The sequence below is a fragment of the Orcinus orca genome, chromosome 8 (assembly GCF_937001465.1).
Source record: "Orcinus orca chromosome 8, mOrcOrc1.1, whole genome shotgun sequence".
Taxonomy (NCBI): Eukaryota; Metazoa; Chordata; class Mammalia; order Artiodactyla; family Delphinidae; genus Orcinus; species Orcinus orca.
The window spans coordinates 104,206,214-104,225,969 of record NC_064566.1 but is presented as its reverse complement, the minus strand read 5'-3'; the positions used below and the strand labels follow the sequence as shown (position 1 = coordinate 104,225,969).

The 19,756-nt window shown below is 36.9% G+C and overlaps 1 protein-coding gene across 7 annotated transcripts in view; it reads left to right on the top strand.

Annotated features, from left to right (window-relative positions):
* ARHGAP32 (Rho GTPase activating protein 32) overlaps positions 1 to 19,756 on the top strand; it is a 266,634-nt gene that overhangs the window by 126,013 nt on the left and 120,865 nt on the right. For 5 of the 7 annotated variants that reach the window (XR_004477239.2, XM_033406971.2, XM_049713594.1 and 2 more), the window contains 3 exons: positions 11,260 to 11,351; positions 11,895 to 11,936; positions 12,315 to 12,399. Coding sequence is in view for 5 of the 7 variants with exons in the window: in XM_033406971.2 (XP_033262862.1) it covers positions 11,260 to 11,351; positions 11,895 to 11,936; positions 12,315 to 12,399 (219 nt within the window). In the remaining 2 variants the exon portion in view is untranslated. Of the gene's footprint in view, positions 1 to 11,259; positions 11,352 to 11,894; positions 11,937 to 12,314; positions 12,400 to 19,756 lie in introns of those variants that run through there. The other 2 variants (XM_004280480.3, XM_033406973.2) reach the window with 2 other exon arrangements.

Genomic DNA, 19,756 nt, shown 5'->3' with positions numbered 1-19,756 from the left:
CTGTTGTTGGTTTCATTTTTCTAACTTTTTATATTCTCCTTAGAATTATTATTTTATACTTCAAGTAAGATGTAGAAACCTTGCCACCACATAGGTTCCTTTATCTTCCCCCTTTATGTCGTACTTTTTTAAAGTATTACATCAAACAGTGTTATAATTTTGCTTTTAACTGGCACATATATTTTTAAAAACTTCAGAGGAGATTAATGATTTATTACATTTATCCAATTATTTACCATTTCTCTTGCTCTTCCTTTATACCAGAAGTTTCAAATTTTACTCTGTTATCATTTTCCATTTATAAGAAGAACTTTCTTTAGCATTTCTTTTGGAGCCTATGGGCTGGTGATAAATTCTTAATTTTTTTCATCTGAGTATGTTCTTTTACTTCATTTCTGAAAGGTATTTTCACTTGATGTAATTTTTGGGTTGAGAGTTCTTACAGCATTTTATAAATGTTTCTCCATTATCTTCTGGTCTTCTTGGTTTCTAATGAGAAATCCAGTAAGGATTTAAATCCTTATTACCTTATACGTAATATTTATTTTTTCTCTGTCTGGTCTCAAAATACTTACTTTATATTTGGTTTTCAACAGCTTATGATGCTTTGTGGTTTTCTTTGATTTTATTGTTTTAATTTTGTTAATCTTCTTAAATCTGTAAATATATATCCTTCAACTAATTTGTAATGTTTTCTGGAATTATTTCTTCAAATAGTATTTTTTTTTCTGTGCCATTATGTTTCTTTACCATGGGTATATATATGGGTCTATTCACATTTTTCAGTCTTTTAAAAAACTTCTAAGTATCTGCTCTATACATTGGATGAATTGTCAGGTTCACTAACTCTTTTCTTCTGTCATCTCCATTCTGCTGTGGAGCCAAGACAGCATGTTTTATTTCAGATACCACATTTTTCAATTTAAAGTTTTTAATTTGGTCTTTCTTTTTAGTTTACATATTTCATTAAGGAGTTACTGTTTTTCTGTTGATTTCAATATCTGATGAAGCATGTTTATAATGCAGTTGTCTGTTGAACAACATGGATTGGAACTGCATGGGCCCACCTACATGCAGATTTTTGTCAGTAGCAAATACTACAGTATTGCTTGATCCATGGTTGATTGAATCTGCAGATGCGGAATCTCGGATATGGAAGACCTGCGTATATGGAGGGCCGACTGTGAGTTATACTTATATTTTTGACTGTGTGGAGGGAGGATCAGTGACCCTAACCCTGCCGTGGTGTTCAAGGGGCAATTGTGTATGAGTATATATGCTTTAAAATTTTTGGTAAGTCCAACATCTGTTTCATCTCATATTTGGCACTTCTTTATTATCTTTTCCTTTGGGAATTATTCAAGTTTTACTGGTTTTTGGTGTGTTTAGTAATTTTGGACTGTATCATGGACTCTTTGAATGTTATGCTGTGAATCTGACTCCTATTGAAATCCTCTGGAGAGTGTTGACTTTTTTATCTTATCAGGCATCAGCCTGATTGGGTTTAGATTGAAATTTCTTTCTGGACTTCTTTAGCTGGTGGTTTCAACATCAGTTCAGTTCCATAGCATTTGCTGTACTCTTATCTTTATTGGGGATTTTGCACACACTGTCTGCCCTCAGATGATGCTTTTCATGGTTTCTCTGGCTGGAAAGATGGCGCTTTAGCGCATACAGTTTTTCCTGACTGGGGCTGCTGTTAGGTCTAAGTACAGAGAGAAAAAACGTGAGAGGAAACAAACCCAAGGATTACCCCCACAGTCTTTACACAACAGGGTCCTCTTTTATTGTTCCTCTCTTCAGAAGAATGGGTTCTTCACTTAGGGTCTTATGTGCCCATGCTGCAGCTGAAGTGCTGCTCTCAGGCCTGTCCTTGGGCCATTTTGGAAGAGGAAAGAGGAAAAAAATCTCTTGGTTACTTTCCCCACATTTGAGGGGCATTTTCCCCCTCAAGTCCTCTGGCCAGAAAGTTGGACTTCCTGAAGAGTTTTTCTCACTGTGCCTGTTACTCATATCCTGATTCTGCCTGTCTTTGGGTAATTCAAGAGGTAATGGGTGGGGAAAAAACCAGGAAGTACACTGCCACTGCATTAGTCATTCTTCATTCACGTTTAACTTTGCTCCCCAATTCATCTGCTCTCATTAAATCTTTTAGAGTAGTTGCATGTTTTAATTTTATTTCATTTTATTTCCTGTAGAGTTTTTATTATAAACAGTAGAAGAGACTGGAAACCTCACATTCTGTTTTTGAAATAAATTTCACTGCATATAGAATCCTATAGACAGTTGTTTTAAAAAGCAGTTGAAAGAACTCAATCCAGGTATTCTGCCTTTCTCATATTTATTCCTGTGAATGTAATGTGTATCCTTTTTCCCCAGCTGCTAAGATTTTCTCTTTATCAGTGGTTTTCAGCCGTTTGATTATGATATGCCTTGTTGTTTTTTAAAGTGTTTATCATACTTCACATTTATTGAGTTTTCTGGATAACGTGTTTATAATTTTCATGAAATTTGGAAACTTTTTACCCATGGTTTTTTCAAAATTTTTTTCTATGCCTCTTCTTCCACCAGCCTCGGGAGAGGACGGCATTTTCCTCTCCTTTTTTGCCTTTGGTTACACTTACATTAAATGGCTTGATATTGTCCCACATGTCACTGTGACTTTTTCCTGTCTTTTTTCTTTCACAAAGCACAAAAACTAAAAAACCAAAAAAAAATTTTGGGGGGGATAGTTTTTCTTGCTTTTTATTTAAGCTTACTGATCATTTCTTCTGCTGTGTCTAATATGCTCTTAGGTGTTTTTAGTTACAGATATATTTTTTCATCAATAGTAGTCCCTTTGATTTTTTTGTTTAGTTTTCATTTCTTTCTTCATTATGTTTGTTTTTTCCCCATCCTTGAGCATATTTACAAAGTGTTCTTACATTTTTTTCCTGCTCATTCCATTACTTTTGTTATTTCTAGGTCTGTTTCTAGTTAGTGAGTTTTCTCCTGGTTATACAATTTTGGCTAGATTTCTTAGGCTTTTCCTGTATATGTGGAGAATAGGAATGACAAATTATTTCAGGTTCATTTGTATATGAATATTTTCATTCACTTGTAGTAGTTTTCTCCTTTCTAGGAGTTTCCCTTTAAGGGGCAGTCATATGGCAGCTTTGAAACGTGACAACTGTTTCTCCTCCCCAGTAATACTGCTGCTTTCTGTTTGGACTGTAGTCCTTCTTGCTGTGGTTTGGGAGTGCTTGCATCTCAGCAGTTTGGCTGAATATGGAGTTCATCTTACATAATTTGTTTCTCTCAAAGATCATATCACCTCTTATGTCTTTTCTGTATGGTTGAACTTTAGTGCTTAAAACAGTTGGTTTACACATTTTATCCAGCTTTTCTGGTTGTTTTAGTTTAGGTCTAGATCTTAGTCTAGTCCTGGATGGTGTTGAAAGTCTCTTGGTTGGTTTTGATGTCTGTATTAACTGGTATCATAAAATAAGTTAGAAAACAGTTTTCTTTTTCTGTTCTTTGGAATTGTATTCTTTCCTCATTCCTCGTTGTTTTAATAGTGATCATGAACTATTCCAGGCAAATGTAGAACCAGCTTAAGTTCCATAAAAATCTCTTTTGACATTTTTCTGTTAATTTTTAATTGAAGTTTAACTCTCTTCTTTCACATACTGTAATAACAGCTAGATTTAGTCATGTTGTTTAATGTGTTAATAAATACCTTTTTTCAAGCACAGCATTCCATTGCATAAATACACCATAATTTATTCTTCCCTTCATACATATTTGTGTTTCCATTTTTTGGTGATTATAAATAAAGCTCCTGTGAACATTTATGTACATGTCTTTTGTTGTACATATGAGTACTTTGCAGGGGGAGGGTCTATATTTGGGAGTGTAGTTGCAGGATTATTGGGTAGTTGTATGTTTAGTTGTGTCTGTTCGTATATTTTGCCATTTAAAAAATTGGGGTGTTGGTTTTTATTATAAAGAGTTTTTTTAATACATGCTAGGGTATGGCTTCTTTGTTTTTAATTTTGATGCCGTTGAATTTATTGTTTCTCTTACACGTAGTACATTTTTGTTTCCTTTTAAAGGTATCTTAAGATTTATTTTTCTGTGTTCATTTTTATTTTATTAATTTTCACATTGAGTGAATTTTCACCTTGAATGACTTTCTGTGTATCATTGAGAAGGTTCAGGGTTTTTCCTTTTTGCATACTTTAGGAACTTGTATCAGTCTTATTCATTGACAGTACTGTTCTTTTGAATTCTGGACTTTCTGTTGTATCTCATTAACTTGTTCATCCTTACTCCAGTACCACACTGTTTTAAATTACTCTTGCTTTGTAGTAAGTCTTGAAGTCAGTAAGTGTAATGCCTACAATTTCCAGGTTTATAATTTTAATGGAAAATTATTAAGTATCTTGATATATTATGTCACACAAATATTACTAGCTTTAACTTAAAGTGCTCTTTGCTCTGAAAAATATAAAAATAAAGAATATAAGAATAAATTATACAAAATAATATAGATGTCTACTAAAATTGTGGAATTTTGTTCAACTCTTATTTATTGTTAAAAAAGATGAAGTAATTTTATCAGGTAAAGATAAAGATCGGTAATACTTAGTGTTCTTGAGGTTGTGAGAAAATAGGCACATACTCCTTTCTGGAAGATTATTTAGCAATGTACATCAGAATAGTAAGAGTAAATATTTTTAACCATAAAAACAGAGCTGTTAAAATGAATAATTTTATTTTATTAATTTAGACTTTAATAGATATTATTTATTAGCCAGGAGAATTAAAAAATGAGAGATAAAAGTCTTGATTTGCTTTCCTGCGGTAGTACAGTACCGAGTTTCTTTTAATCCATTTTAAGGTTTTTTTGTGTATGGTGTTAGGGAGGGTTCTAATTTCATTCTTTTACATGTAGCTGTCCAGTTTTCCCAGCACCACTTACTGAAGAGGCTGTCTTTTCTCCATTGTATATTCTTGCCTCCTTTATCAAAGATAAAGTGACCATATGGGCATGGGTTTATCTCTGGGCTTTCTATCTTGTTCATTTGATCTGTATTTCCATTTTTGTGCCAGTACCATACTGTCTTGATTACTGTAGCTTTGTAGTATAATCTGAAGTCAGGGAGCCTGATTCCTCCAGCTCCATTTTTCTTTCTCAAGATTGCTTTGGCTATTAGGGGTCTTTTGTGTTTCCATACAAATTGTGAAATTTTTTGTTCTAGTTCTGTGAAAAATGCCATTGGTAGTTCGATAGGGATTGCATTGAATCTGTAGATTGCTTTGGGTAGTATAGTCATCTTCACAATGTTTATTCTTCGAATCCAAGAACATGGTATATCTTTCCATCTGTTTGTATCATCTTTTATTTGTTTCATCAGTGTCTGATAGTTTTCTGCATACAGGTCTTTTATCTCCTAAGGTAGGTTTATTCCTAGGTATTTTATTCTTTTTGTTGCATGGTAAATGGGAATGTTTCCTTAATTTCTCTTTCAGATATTTCATCATTAGCGTATAGGAATGCAAGAGATTTCTGTGCATTAATTTTGTATCCTGTTACTTTACCAGATTCATTGATTACCTCTAGTAGTTTTCTGGTAGCATCTTTAGGATTCTCTGTGTATAGCATCATGTCATCTGCAAACAGTGACAGTTTTACTTCTTTTCCAGTTTGGATTCCTTTTATTTCTTTTTCGTCTCTGATTGCAGTGGTTAAAACTTCTGAAGCTATGTTGAATAATAGTGGTGAGAGTGGGCAACCTTGCCTTTTTTCTGATCTTAGTGGAAATGCTTTCAGTTTTTCACCACTGAGAACGATGTTGGCTGTGGGTTTGTCATATATGGCCTTTATTATGTTGAGGAAAGTTCCCTCTATGCCTACTTTCTGGAGGGTCTTTATCATAAATGGGTGTTGAATTTTGTCAAAAGCTTTTTCTGCATCTGTTGAGATGATCATAAGGTTTTTATCCTTCAGTTTGTTAATATGGTGTATCACATTGATTGATTTGCGTATATGGAAGAATCCTTGCACTCCTGGGATAAACCCTACTTTATCATGGTGTATGATCCTTTTAATGTGCTGCTGGACTCGTGTTTGCTAGCATTTTGTTGAGGATTTTTGCATTTACGTTCATCAGTGATACTGGCCTGTAGTTTTCTTTTTTTGTGATATCTTTGTCTGGTTTTGGTATCAGGATGATGGTGGCCTCATAGAATGAGTTTTGGAGTGTTCCTCCCTATGCTGTGTTTTGGGAGAGTTTGAGAAGGATAGGTGTTAGCTCTTCTCTAAATGTTTGATAGAATTCACCTGTGAAACCATCTGGTCCTGGGGTTTTGTTTGTTGGAAGATTTTTAATCACAGTTTCAATTTCAGTGCTTGTGATTGGTGTGTTTGTATTTTCTATTCCTTCCTGGTTCAGTCTCAGAAGTTGTGCTTTTCTTAGAATTTGTCCATTTCTTCCAGGTTGTCCATTTTATTAGCATATAGTTGCTTGTAGTAATCTCTCATGATCCTTTGTATTTCTGCAGTGTCAGTTGTTATTTCTCCATTTTCATTTCTAATTCTGTTTTGAGTCTTTTCCCTTTTTTCTTGATGAGTCTGGCTAATGGTTTATCAATTTTGTTTATCTTCTCAAATAACCAGCTTTTAGTTTTATTGATCTTTGCTATTGCATCCTTCATTTCTTTTTCATTTATTTCTGATCTGATTTTTATGATTTATTTCCTTCTGCTAACTTTTGGGTTTTTTTGTTGTTCTTTGTCTAATTGCTTTAGGTGTAAGGTTAGGTTGTTTATTTGAGAAGTTTCTTGTTTCTTGAAGTAGGATTGTATTGCTATAAACTTCCCTGTTAGAACTGCTTTTGCTGCATCCCATAGGTTTGTTTGTTTTTTTGCGGTACGCGGGCCTCTCACTATTGTGGCCTCTCCTGTTGTGGAGCACAGGCTCCGGATGCGCAGGCTCAGTGGCTATGGCTCACGGGCCCAGCCACTCCGTGGCATGTGGGATCTTCCTGGACCAGGGCACGAATCTGTGTCCCCCGCATCGGCAGGCGGACTCTCAACTACTGCGCCACCAGGGAAGCCCTATCCCATAGGTTTTGGGTCGTCGTGTTTTCATTGTCATGTGTTTCTAGGTATATTTTGATTTCCTCTTTGATTTCTTCAGTGATCTGTTGGTTACTTAGTAGAGTATTGTTTAGCCTCCAACTGTATGTATTTTTTACAGGTTTTTTTCCTGTAATTGATATCTAGTCTCATAGCGTTGTGGTCGGAAAAGATACTTGATACGATTTCAATTTTCTTAAATTTACCAAGGCTTGATTTGTGACCCAAGATATTATCTATCCTGGAGAATGTTCCATGAGCACTTGAAAAGAAAGTGTTTGTGCTGCTTTTGGATGGAATGCCCTATAAATATCAATTAGGTCCATCTTGTTTAATGTGTCATTTGAAGCTTGTGTTTCCTTATTTATTTTCATTTTGGTTGATCTGTCCATTGGTGAAAGTGGGGTGTTAAAGTCCCCTACTATGATTGTGTTCCTGTTGGTTTCCCTTTTTATGGGTGTTAATGTTTGCCTTATGTATTGAGGGCTCCCCTGTTGGGTGCATAGCTATTTACAGTTGTTATATCTTTTTCTTGGATTGATCCCTTGAGCATTATGTAGTGTGCTTCTTTGTCTCTTGTAGCCTTTATTTTAAAGTCTCTTTTGTCTGATATGAGAATTGCTCCTGCAACTTTCTTTTAATTTCCATTTGCATGGAATATCCTTTTCCATCCCCTCACTTTCAGTCTGTATGTCCCTAGGTCTGAAGTGGGTCTCTCGTAGCAGCATATATACAGGTCTTGTTTTGTATCCATTCAGCCAGTCTGCGTCTTTTGATTGGAGCCTTTAATCCATTTACATTTAAGGTAATTATCGATATGTATGTTCCTATTACCATTTTCTTAATTATTTTGAGTTTGTTATTGTAGGTCTTTTCCTTCTCTTGTGTTTCCTGCCTAGAGAAACTCCTTTAGCATTTGTTGTAAAGCTGGTTTGGTGGCGCTGAATTCACTTAGCTTTTGCTTGTCTTTAAAGGTTTTAATTTCTCCATCAAAACTGAATAGATCTTTGCTGGGTAGAGTAATCTTGGTTGTAGATTCTTCCCTTTCATCACTTTAAATATGTCCTGCCACTCCCTTCTGGCTTGAAGAGTTTCTGCTGAAAGATCAGCTGTTAACCTTATGGGGAGTCCCTTGTATGTTATTTTTTGCTTTACCCTTGCTGCTTTTAATATACTTTCTTTGTATTTAATTTATGATAGTTTGATTAATATGTGTCTTGGCATGTTTCTCCTTGGATTTCTCCTGTATGGGACTCTCTGTGCATCCTGGACTTGATTGACTATTTCCTTTCCCATAGTAGGGAAGTTTTCAACTATAATCTCTTCAATATTTTCTCAGTCCCTTTCTCTTTCTCTTCTTCTGGGACCCCTATAATTCGAATGTTTGTGTGTTTATGTTGTCCCAGGTGTCTCTGAGACTGTCCTTAATTTTTTTTCATTCTTTTTTCTTTATCCTGCTCCGTGGTAGTTATTTCCACTATTTTATTTTCCAGGTCACTTATCCATTCTTCTGCCTCAGTCATTCTGCTATTGATTCCTTCTAGAGAATTTTTAATTTCATTTATTGTGTTGTTCATCACTGTTTGTTTGCTCTTTAGTTTTTCTAAGGCCTTGTTAAACGTTTCTCGTATTTTCTCCATTCTGTTTCCAAGATTTTGGATCATCTTTACTATCATTACTCTGAATTCTTTTTCAGGTAGACTGCCTATTTCCTCTTCAGTTTTTTGGTCTGGTGGGTTTTTATCTTGCTCCTTCATCTGCTGGTATTTTTCTTTCTTCTCATTTTGCTTAACTTACTGTGTTTGGGGTCTCCTTTTCGCAGGCTGCAGTTTCATAGTTCCCATTGTTTTTGGTGTCTTTCCCCAGTGGGTAAGGTAGGTTCAGTGGGTAGTATAGGCTTCCTAGTGGAGGGGACTGGTGCCCGCTTGTGTCCTGTGGATGAGGCTGGATCTTGTCTTTTTGGTGGGCAGGACTGTGACTGGTGGTGTGTTTTGGGGTGTCTGTGAACTTCTTATGATTTTAGGCTGCCTCTCTGCTAATGGGTGGGGTTGTGTTCCTGTCTTGCTAGTTGTTTGGCATGGGGTGTCCAGCATTGGAGCTTGCTGGTCGTCGAGTGGAGCTGGGTCTCAGTGTTGAGACGGAGATCTCTGGGAGAGCTCTCACTGATTGATATTATGTGGGGCCGGGAGGTCTCTGGTGGTCCAGTGTCCTGAACTCGGCTCTCCCACCTCAGCGGTTCAGGCCTGACACCCAGCCAGAGCACCAGCACCCTTTTGAGAAGTCTGAGGTCTTCTGCCAGTATTCAGTAGGGTTCTGTAGGAGTTGTTCCGCATCTAGATGTATTTTTGATGTATTTGTGGGGCACAAGGTGATCTCCACATCTTATTCCTCCACCATCTTGAAGGTCCTCCTTGGCTCTGTTTTTTTTAAATAAGAAAACATTTTTAAAAACTAGGGCTTCCCTGGTGGCGCAGTGGTTGAGAGTTCGCCTACAGATGTGGGGGACATGGGTTCATGCCCCTGTCCATGAGGATCCCACATGCTGTGGAGCGCCTGGGCCTATGAGCCATGGCCGCTGAGCCTGCGCATCCGGAGCCTGTGCTCCACAACAGGAGAGGCCACAGCAGTGAGAGGCCTGCGTACCGCAAAAAAAAAAAAAAAAAATTGAACTGATGTTGTCAGTTTCTTCTCGTTTTATTTTATTGCGGTATAATTGATGTGTAATACTGTATTAGTTTCTGGTACACAACATAATGATTTGATATTTGTATACATTGTGAAATGATCATAACAGTAAGTCTAATTAACATCTGTCACCATAAATAGTTACAAAACGTTTTTTTTTTTCTTGTGATGAGTACTTTTTTTTTTAAATTAAAAAAAAATATTTTGGGGGCCACACCACCTGGCATGTGGGATCTTAGTTCCCCAACCAGGGATCAAATCCATGCCCCCTGCATTGGAAACATGGAGTCTTAACCACTGAATCGCCAGAGAAGTCCTGTGATGAGCACTTTTAAGATCTACTCTCTTTGTAATTTTCAGATGTACAATACAGTATTATTAATTATAGTCATCGTGCTGTACATTAAATCCCCATGACTTATTTATTTTATTGCTGGAAGTTTGTATGTTTTGACCTCTCACCTTTTTCACCTATCCACCACCCCTACCTCTGGCAGTCACCAGTCTGTTCTCTATATCTGTGAGCTTGGTTTTTTTTTGTATTGATTTGATTTTAGATTCCATGTATAGGTGAGATCATACAGTATTTGTCTTTTTCTGACTTAATTTCACTTAGCATAACGCCCTTAAGGTCCATCCATGTTGTTACAAAAGGCAAGATGTCGTTCTTTTTTTATGGCTGAGTAATATTCCACTGTATATATTTACTTCATCTTCTTTGTGGATCTCCTCTTAACTCAGTTTAAATGCTCAACCCACATTATTCTCCCCTATTGCATTATGTGACATTGGCTATACTAATTTTTTCTGTTACAAGTCATAGATTATATAGCATGAATTTGTTTTTTAATATAGATATTTGGATTTGCTGTTTGCTTTCTCCAGAGTGTGAAGAACTTTTTCATTTTCCGGTTTCTGTTGTTAAAATCATGCAGGTGTATGTTTCACTAAAGTTAAAAAATCACTACTATGAAAACTGGCAGAGTAAGAAGTAATTTGGAGGTATTACATAGATGGTACTTTCAGATTTTAGTGTGAGAAACGTATGTTGTGATCTCCTAATTATGTTCACATATACCATTTAAATTTTTATTAATCATTGTAACCACGGTTATTTTGTTCCAACAACTCTTGGGGGAGATTTTAGTTTGTGCTGAGGCACATAATATAATAATTGATTTCAAAATTTGATTATAAGAGAATGAAAATTCTTAGTTTGACAAAAAATTTTTCCTTTTACAGTAAAGTTAAATATTTTTAGGTGAATATTTTTCCTTATTCTTAACAATTAAAAGTCAAGTAAGTTATAATTTTAAGAAGAGATTATTAAATCTGTATGTATTTCTTTTGGTGTGGAGTCAGCAGAACCATTGAAATGAGCTATAATCTGCTTTTTTAAATGTATTCATAATAAAGGGATAGTCATAAATCCTTTGTCTTTATTTTTTTAAGGCAAGAGGAGCAGACATTCCAGAGATTCCTGGAGACCTTAGTCTTAAGACATGTGGCAGTACAGCCAGTATGAAGGTTAAACATGTGAAAAAGTAAGTATAATTTTACAGTGGGTTTTAAGTGAATTTCTATCAACGGAAATCAGTTCTTTAGTTCTGTTAAAACTTTTATCCAGATTTCTTACTAAATGAGCTCTTACTGTCCATACATTAAATTAATACTGTTAAGCCTTGAATGACCACTCAACTGTTAGCAGAATAGGTCTGAGGATTATCTACTTACCTAAAAATACACTTTAATTTTGTTCTTGTAACAACTTTTATTATTGTGTATTAGGTTGCATTTGTTCAATGGGGACAATCCAAGTATGTCCTTTTTGGTAGCTTTAATACATGCTCTCAGTCATTTGGAAAAATCACTTTTGGTATTTGAGTTATGAAATTGCTGTTTCTCAGCTATGCTTTTGAGAAGCCTGAGATGGATGCCAGTATTTGACTATTAAGTGAAATATCTGAAGGTATCCGTTTCAGTTTTAGGCAGAAAAACCGTCTTTTCACCTGGTGAAGGGTTAGATAGCTATGTTTTTATTCTAAGTAGAGGAAAGACAAGGATAAAAATGTTCATTCTGCATCCAGACCCACCAATCCAGGACTGATGGGCTGTGACAACATTCACAGGTAAAATCTGGTTTTGTATGTTGTGGTGGGAATGCTGCTTCTGCTTAGAGCAGGCTGTTGACAGTTTCCATAACATTTACTGAAAGCCTAGTTTTTCTAGGGCCATTGACACGGGTCAGGATTAGAAGAGTACTATAGTGATGCTTTTTATTTTACTTTATTTTATTCTTTTGGTTTTGACTTGTGCACTGAATGTAATTTCCATTTGATTCTGTGTATTTCTGAAAAGGTACGTGTGGATATATGTGCTCATGTGCATGTGCTTATTAAATAGTTTTGCTTGTTGCATGAGCTCTTCAACCTGTTTTATTTCCTCCTTAAGTTTAGTAATTTTGACTGTTCCAGTATCTTGTATCTCATTTATTTCATGTACTTCAGGTTACCCTTCACTAAAGGTCACTTTCCGAAGATGGCTGAATGTGCACATTTCCATTATGAGAACGTTGAGTTTGGCAGCATACAGGTATATTCGAGATATTTCCTGCATACTGAATCAAGACATATTTATATCTTTATCTGTGTATCTGATAGGTGACACTTAGAAGTAGTTCTTTCTATTGATGTCTTATTGGTTGATGTGAAGACTTCTTTCTCTTCTGTTGACTAATATTTGACACCCGATGACTCCTGTTTCAAGTGGAAACAGTATAAAAGAATCTGTATAAATTTCAGAATTTCTATCAGATCCCTAGACAGAGTTTGTCACTGTTTGATAGCATGAACTATTTTAGTCGTTACCTCACTGTTGTGTTGGGTCATAGTGGTGATGGATAAATCAGAGTTGGGGTGAAGGTGGAGTAGGGGTTAGGGAGAGAAGTGCTAATGGAGTTTTTTTCCAATATTTTTCTTATTGTAAAGTATATTATGTATATACATGTACATAAAACACATTTGTAATATATTTTATATACATATTTATGTACATTTTAAAGCCTAGGTTAAGAGAAATTTTCCTGTGTCCCTCTTGTGTTTCATTTGCCTTCCCTACCCGAGAGGTCACTTATACCATGACTTTTGTAACATTCATTACCTTACATTTTTAAAACAGTTTTACTCTCTATATGCATTCCTAATCAATATGGCATTTAGGTTTACCTTTTTGAACTTAACATAATTGGAATTATTCTAATTTGTTCAGCAAATACTTACTGAGCAAGTACTATATACGAGACACTGTTTCAGGTGCCTTGGCTATATTAGTGAACAACAACAACCAAAATCAAAGACCCGTTCTTAAAGAGCATAGAAGACGGCCAAGAAGATAAGAGTTATGGTAAAAAAGTAGTGCCGGGTTAGAAGGATCAGGGGTTCTTGGGGGTAAGTTGAAATGTCAAACCAGTTTGGGCTTCATTATTGAATGTATTCCTTCTTGCTTCTTTCATTTAACATTGTGAAATTTATCCTTGCAGATGTATGTACTCATAGTTTGTTCAGTTTGTTCACAGCTGTGTATTAATCCATAGTGTGCGTATGTCACAAGTAATTTATTGATTCTTTTATTTTTTTGAAATTTGGGTTATTGTCAGTGTTTGGCTGTTTTAAACAACATCTCAGTGAACATTGTTCTACGTGAATCCTGATGTACAAATGCCAAGTACTTCTCACTGCATTTTTTTTTTTTTTGCGGTCCGCGGGCCTCTCACTGTTATGGCCTCTCCCGTTGCGGAGCACAGGCTCCGGACGCACAGGCTCAGCGGCCATGGCTCACGGGCCCAGCCTCTCCGTGGCATGTGGGATCCTCCCGGACCAGGGCACGAACCCGTGTCCCCCGCATCGGCAGGCGGACTCTCAACCACTGCGCCACCAGGGAAGCCCTCTCACTGCATTTTGATTTGCAGTCTCCTCATTTCTGATATGGTTGCTCAGCTCTTCAAATGTTTATTGGGCATTTGAGATTCCTATTTTTTTAAACTCTAGATGAAGCCTTTTGCTCATTTTGTTTTATAGATTTGCTTGTATTTTTCTTATTCATTCATGGGAATGCTTTACATATTTTGGATCTTAGTCCTTTCATGTTGCATCTAGTCCTTTATTGTTTTTGTATGTGAACTAAAAACACTTTCTCTCACCCTGTGGTATGTTTCTTTCACTCTCTTTATTCTGCTTTTAGTGTTCAGGCATTGACTGTTTTATTCTTCATTTTATGTAGTTGTATGTTTGTACAAATCTTCTGACTTGTAGTTTTTCTGTCATATTTAAGATGCCCTTCCCTGCTCTGAAGTTACAAAGATATTGTCCTATTTTTTTCTAAAAGTTTCATAGTTTTGACTTTAACATTCAGGTTACTTGTAATTGATATTTATGTATAGTGTGAAAAGGAGTGATGTTAAAAATTTTGACCCCCTAGTGTGACAACCAGTAGGTGAGTCCTGATGGCCTTCTCCTGTGCAAAGCATTTGCCCCTATAGTTGCATGGATCATTGGTGGTACAATATCTCAGTATTTTAACACTGTGATACCCACCAGTCCTTTTTTTTTTTTGCGGTACGCGGGCCTCTCCCTGTTGTGGCCTCTCCCGTTGCGGAGCACAGGCTCCGGACGCGCAGGCTCAGCGGCCATGGCTCACGGGCCCAGCCGCTCCACGGCATGTGGGATCTTCCCGGACCGGGGCAGGAACCCATGTCCCCTGCATCGGCAGGCGGACTCTCAACCACTGCGCCACCAGGGAAGCCCCACCAGTCCTTTTTTAAAGGAGCCCAATTTTATTATTATTTTAAAGTGTGATTAGCTATGTTAGTCAGAGTTCTGTAGTGAAACGGAACGAATTTGTGTGTGTGTGTGGGGGGGGGGGGCGGAGAGAGAGATAGATATTTAGATTTTAAGGATTGGCTCATGTGGTTGTGGAGCTTTAGTAAGTCCTAAATCTCCAGAGTAGGCTGAAGACCAAGGGAAGGGTTGCTGTTGCAGTTTGAGTCCAAGGGCGCTCTGCTGGTCGAGTTCCCTCTTCTAGTGGGGAGGTCAGCCTTTTTTTCTATTAAGACCTGCAAGTGATTGGAGGGTAATCATCTTTTCTCCCTCTCCATCTCCCTCTCCATTATGGAGGGTCATCTGCTTTACTCAGGATCTACTGAATTAATTGTTAATCTCATCTAAAAAATAAGAGTACCATTTGGAATAATGTTTGCCCAAAAGCTGACACATAAGATTAACCATCACAGTCTTCCCCTTCTCAACTTGGCACCCCTTAAACCATACTTATTGCCAAATAAAGACAATAACAAAGTCATACTTCTGCCTAGCACCATCAACTATTTTTCATACAACCAAAAACATTAACCCTTTTCCTAGAGGAGGATGGAAAGTCCTTGGGTAGTGTTTACTCTTCTTGATAACCCATAACTAATATACTGTGATGTAATGTTAAAAATACTTAAATACCATGATATAAATCTTACATTATATAAGGTGATAAGAGAGGGAAGAAAACAAAGATTTGTTACACGTGCATGCATGCGCACACACACAGGAACATATTCATAACAAAATAAGGAGGAAATGCTCATGGCAAGTATAGTTCTTGATTCTGTAAACAGTCATATAGTTGTAGGTGGTGTTACAGTTGCCTTCATCCACTACTCATTCTGTATTTCCCTCTGCCCTCAGCAAGAACCTCGGCTGGTTGTGGTTCTTTACCTGGTGAGGCAACCCAAACCTTCATTCTGGGTCTGGCCATTAATAGTCCTTCCTGAACTGGGTTCTTGTTATTTTCCATTGAGTTTAATGATGGGGCATGGTGATACTAAGGACACCCTAAGGGATCCCATCTATTCCAGACATACTCTGCATTACCTCCATTGTGAAGGAGCTGTCCAGTTTCCCCCTGGTAGTCAGGACCAGGATCCGTCATACCAGCCAATACCGTAATGCCCTTCTTTGCCTGTTGATCTAGAGGCATAAGGAGCCCAAAGTGGCTGAACAGCATTCTTAACTTCCAGTTCATTGGAATCATTGTTGTGTTTTCTGGTGGAAACATTCCTCCGCTTGGAACTAAGACTACTAGGCCAGTAGAGCATGTAGTCATGGAGACAGGAAACACTAATTTTGCTAGTGAGTCACTATGAGTAACACTGAGTGGTACCACTCCCATTTCCACCCCCTTGATTCCTGGTTCTCCGGTCTGATTAAAGACACTGATGACTCTATGTCCAATAGTAAAGAGAGCATGGATAGTCCATGGCATGATGAGGCAGTAGAGATATGCGTAATGTGCCATTGGATGCTTGGAATCAAACACTTGTAGGAGACAAGGTTCTGGATGAACATATATATGATATAACATTTGAACATTTTTGTAAAACTAATGAGTATAACAAGGTTTTCATTTCCCTAATGATTAGTGGTGTTCAGCATCTTTTCTTGTACTTATTGTCCATTTGTATATCTTCTTTGGAGAAATGTCTATTGAAAGTCCTTCCCCCATTTTTGAATTGGGTTGTTTAGTTTTTGTTGTTGAGTTTTAGGAATTCTTTTTATATAACCTGTTTGTGTCTTTTAATCTAAAGTGAGTCTTCTTTTAGATTTTTAGCATATAGTTGGATCACTTTTTTTTTTTAATCCATTGGGCCCATCTTTGTCTTTTGATTGGAGAGTTTAATCCATTTCATCTAGGGTAATTGCTGATTAGGAAGAATTACTTCCGTCATTTTGCTATTTGTTTTCTCTATGTATTATAGATTTCTTGTCCCTCATTTTTTGCATTCGTCCTCTTTTGCTTTTAGTTATTTTTTTTGGTAGTGAAATGTTTCAATTCCTTTCTCATTTCCTTTTGTGTCTATCTATAGGTATTTCCTTTGTGGTTACCATGGGGATTACATTTAACATCTTAAGTTATAACACTCTAATTATACCAGCTTAACTTCAATGACATACCAAAGCTCTGCTCCTTTACAGCTTGGTCCCCATACCTTTCAGTTGTTGATGTCATATAATTACATCTTTTTACATTGTGTGTCCCTAAAACATAAACTAGTAATTCTTTTAAATACATTAGTCTCTTAAATTACGTCGAAAACAAAATGTGGGGTTACAAACTAAATTTCCAATACTCGCTTTTAGACTTACAATTTAAAAAAAGTATTAGTTTCTTAAGTCATGTAGAAAACAAAAACTGGTTACGAAGCGTTGTTACACAATCCCAGCTTTTATGGTTGCCCATGTATTTACCTTTACTGAGGTCTTTATTTGTTTGTATGTTTTCTAGTTATTATCAAGCATCATTTTATTTCAACTTGGAGGACTCCCTTGAGCCTCTCTTGCGGAATAAGCCTAATGTTAATGAACTTCCTCAGCTTTTGCTTATTTGGGAATGTCTTATTTTATCTCTCACTTTTGAAGGGTGGTTTGCTGGATGTGTATTCTTGGTTGACAATTTTGTTCTTTTAGCAGTCTGAATTTGTTGCCCCACTGCCTTCTGGCCTCCAAAGTTTCTGATAAGAAATCTGATAATCTCATTGAAGATCCCTTGTATGTGACTAGTTGCTTCTCCCTTTGCTACTTTTAAGATTCTTTCATTGTATTTGGATTTTGAAAGTTTGATTATAATGTGTCTTGTGTGGGTTTCTTGAAGTTCATCTTACTTGGAGTTTGTTGAGCTTCTTGGCTATTTATATTCATATCTTCAATCAAATTTTGGAAGTTTTCAGGAAGTATTTCTTCTAATATTCTCTCTGTCCTTTGTCTCTCTGTTTCGTTCTGAGATTCCTACAGTGTGTATGGCATGGTGCCCCAGAGGTCCTGTAGGCTCTGTTCACTTTTCTTCATTCTTTTTTTTTTCCCTGTTCCTCAGACTCTGTAATTTCCATTGTCATATTTTCACGTTCACTGATTCTTTCTTCTGATTACTCAAATTTGCCCTTAAGTCCCTCTTGTGAAATATTCATTGTTGTTATTGTACTTTCAGATGCAGAATTTCTTTTTAGAAACTTGTCTTTTTGTTGATATTTCAATTTTGTTCGTATGTCATTTTCTTTACTTTTTCTACATTGTTCTTTAGTTTTGGAGGGCATCTTAAAAAAGTTATCTTAAAGTCTTTTCCTAGTAGATCTACGATCACTTTTTTTTTTATGGTTGTTTCTGTTGATTTATTCTTTTCCTTTGGATGGGCTATAGTTTTCTATTTCTTTGTGTACCTTATGGCTTTTTGTTGATTCAGACATTTGAATGTGGTAGTAGTAACTAACTTTGGAAATCTGATTTTTGCCCCTTCCCTGACGTTTGCTGTTTTTTGTTTTTGTTTACTTTATTTTTAATTGTTGTAGCCTCACTCTGTGCCAAGGACTAGCCTGAGGTGTGAACTTAAGGTCTCCTCAGGTATTTCCTGAGCCTGCACGTGTCCCTGGGCATCTTCCCCATGTATGCAGTTGGTTTGGAATGTCCTAGTCTATAATGTCTGGCTCCCCAAAGGGGAAGAAGAAAAATTAAGGAGGGGAAAGGGCACTGGGCCTTTAAATTCTTGGGAAGTTGCTTCAGCTAGTGGGGGAGGGGCTTGCAACAATATGGGGGGTGTAACAACATGACTGTCTGCCTTTGTGCACCTCTGCTATCAGGAGCAGCCATCAGAGCCCAGGTCCTTCTTATTTATGGGGCAGCCTCCTTTTTGCCCACCCTGGCTGTCGCAAGCTGCATGCAGCCTGCTCCTTGAGTGTATGCGGCATGTGCCGAGGTGCTGGGGATGGGGAGCTGCTACTGTGCTAAGAGCTGAGATGGACCAAAATTCTCTGCAGTGTATCCTCCAAGCCTTCACCTGGAAGTCCCAAGCCTTCAATAGACTCCAGAGTTACAGAATAATTGCATCAGATTCTGCCAGTGCAATTACTGTCTAGGTGGGAGATTCCTGATGCTTCCTATTCCACCATCTTCCCAGAATCCTCCTTCTCAGAATCTTTACTTGTTTTTAATATAGGATTGACAGTATGTGCTGTGGAGAAAATAAGTAGGAAAACTTAGTAAAATGTGTTTGGAAGACGTCATCAACCTTAAGCTCAGTAGCTCTGTTATATCCTCATAGGTATTCATATTGTCAGTTGACTGACTCAGTTTTGCCTATTAATATGTCCCAGTTGTGGGACATTCTGCAGTTGCATACCTTCTTTTTTTTTTCACTCTGATCTGAGGAATTTCTCTTAGACTTACGGATTTCTTGTGCTCATATTTGTATCTCTTTCTCTTCCTCAGATACTGAGAATTTATAGTTTCAGTAGGCCATTGTATCCTAGAAAATGTCACTGTCCACTAAATTTTAAAAATTTGACAGTATTATATTTAACTTTAAGGCTTTCAGTTATAAAATGAAAGTAATTATTCTTAATCCTATATGTTATAAATTCTGATTCTCAATTTTATTTAGACTGAGAGACACAATTGCTTATAAAATAATTTAGATGTAAGCGTTAATTTGGGTTAGTAGTATCACTACCATATAACATACAAAGGAAATTTTAATGGTTTCTTTGAATTGTGGCATTGTGTCTCTAGCGGACTTCTCTGCATCTTCACTTGGATGACTAATAGCCTTTTAAATTTAGCATACTTAGTACAGTCCCCTCTCAAACCTGCTCCTCCTGCTGTGTTCCCCAACGTGATGAATAGCAATTCTATCTTTCCAGTTCCTGACCAGCCAAACCTTGGAGTCATCTTGGATTTCTTTCCTTTTGTTACTCCTCACATCCAGTCCATCAGCAAAACTCTTGGCTCTGTCTTTAAAATATATCCAGGATCTGGCCACCCTGCCTGTCTCAGCTGTCATCTTAAGTTAGCTGTTGTCCTTTCAGGGGGATTATTTCATTAGTCTTATATAGTTGGCATAACAGCAAGAATGATTC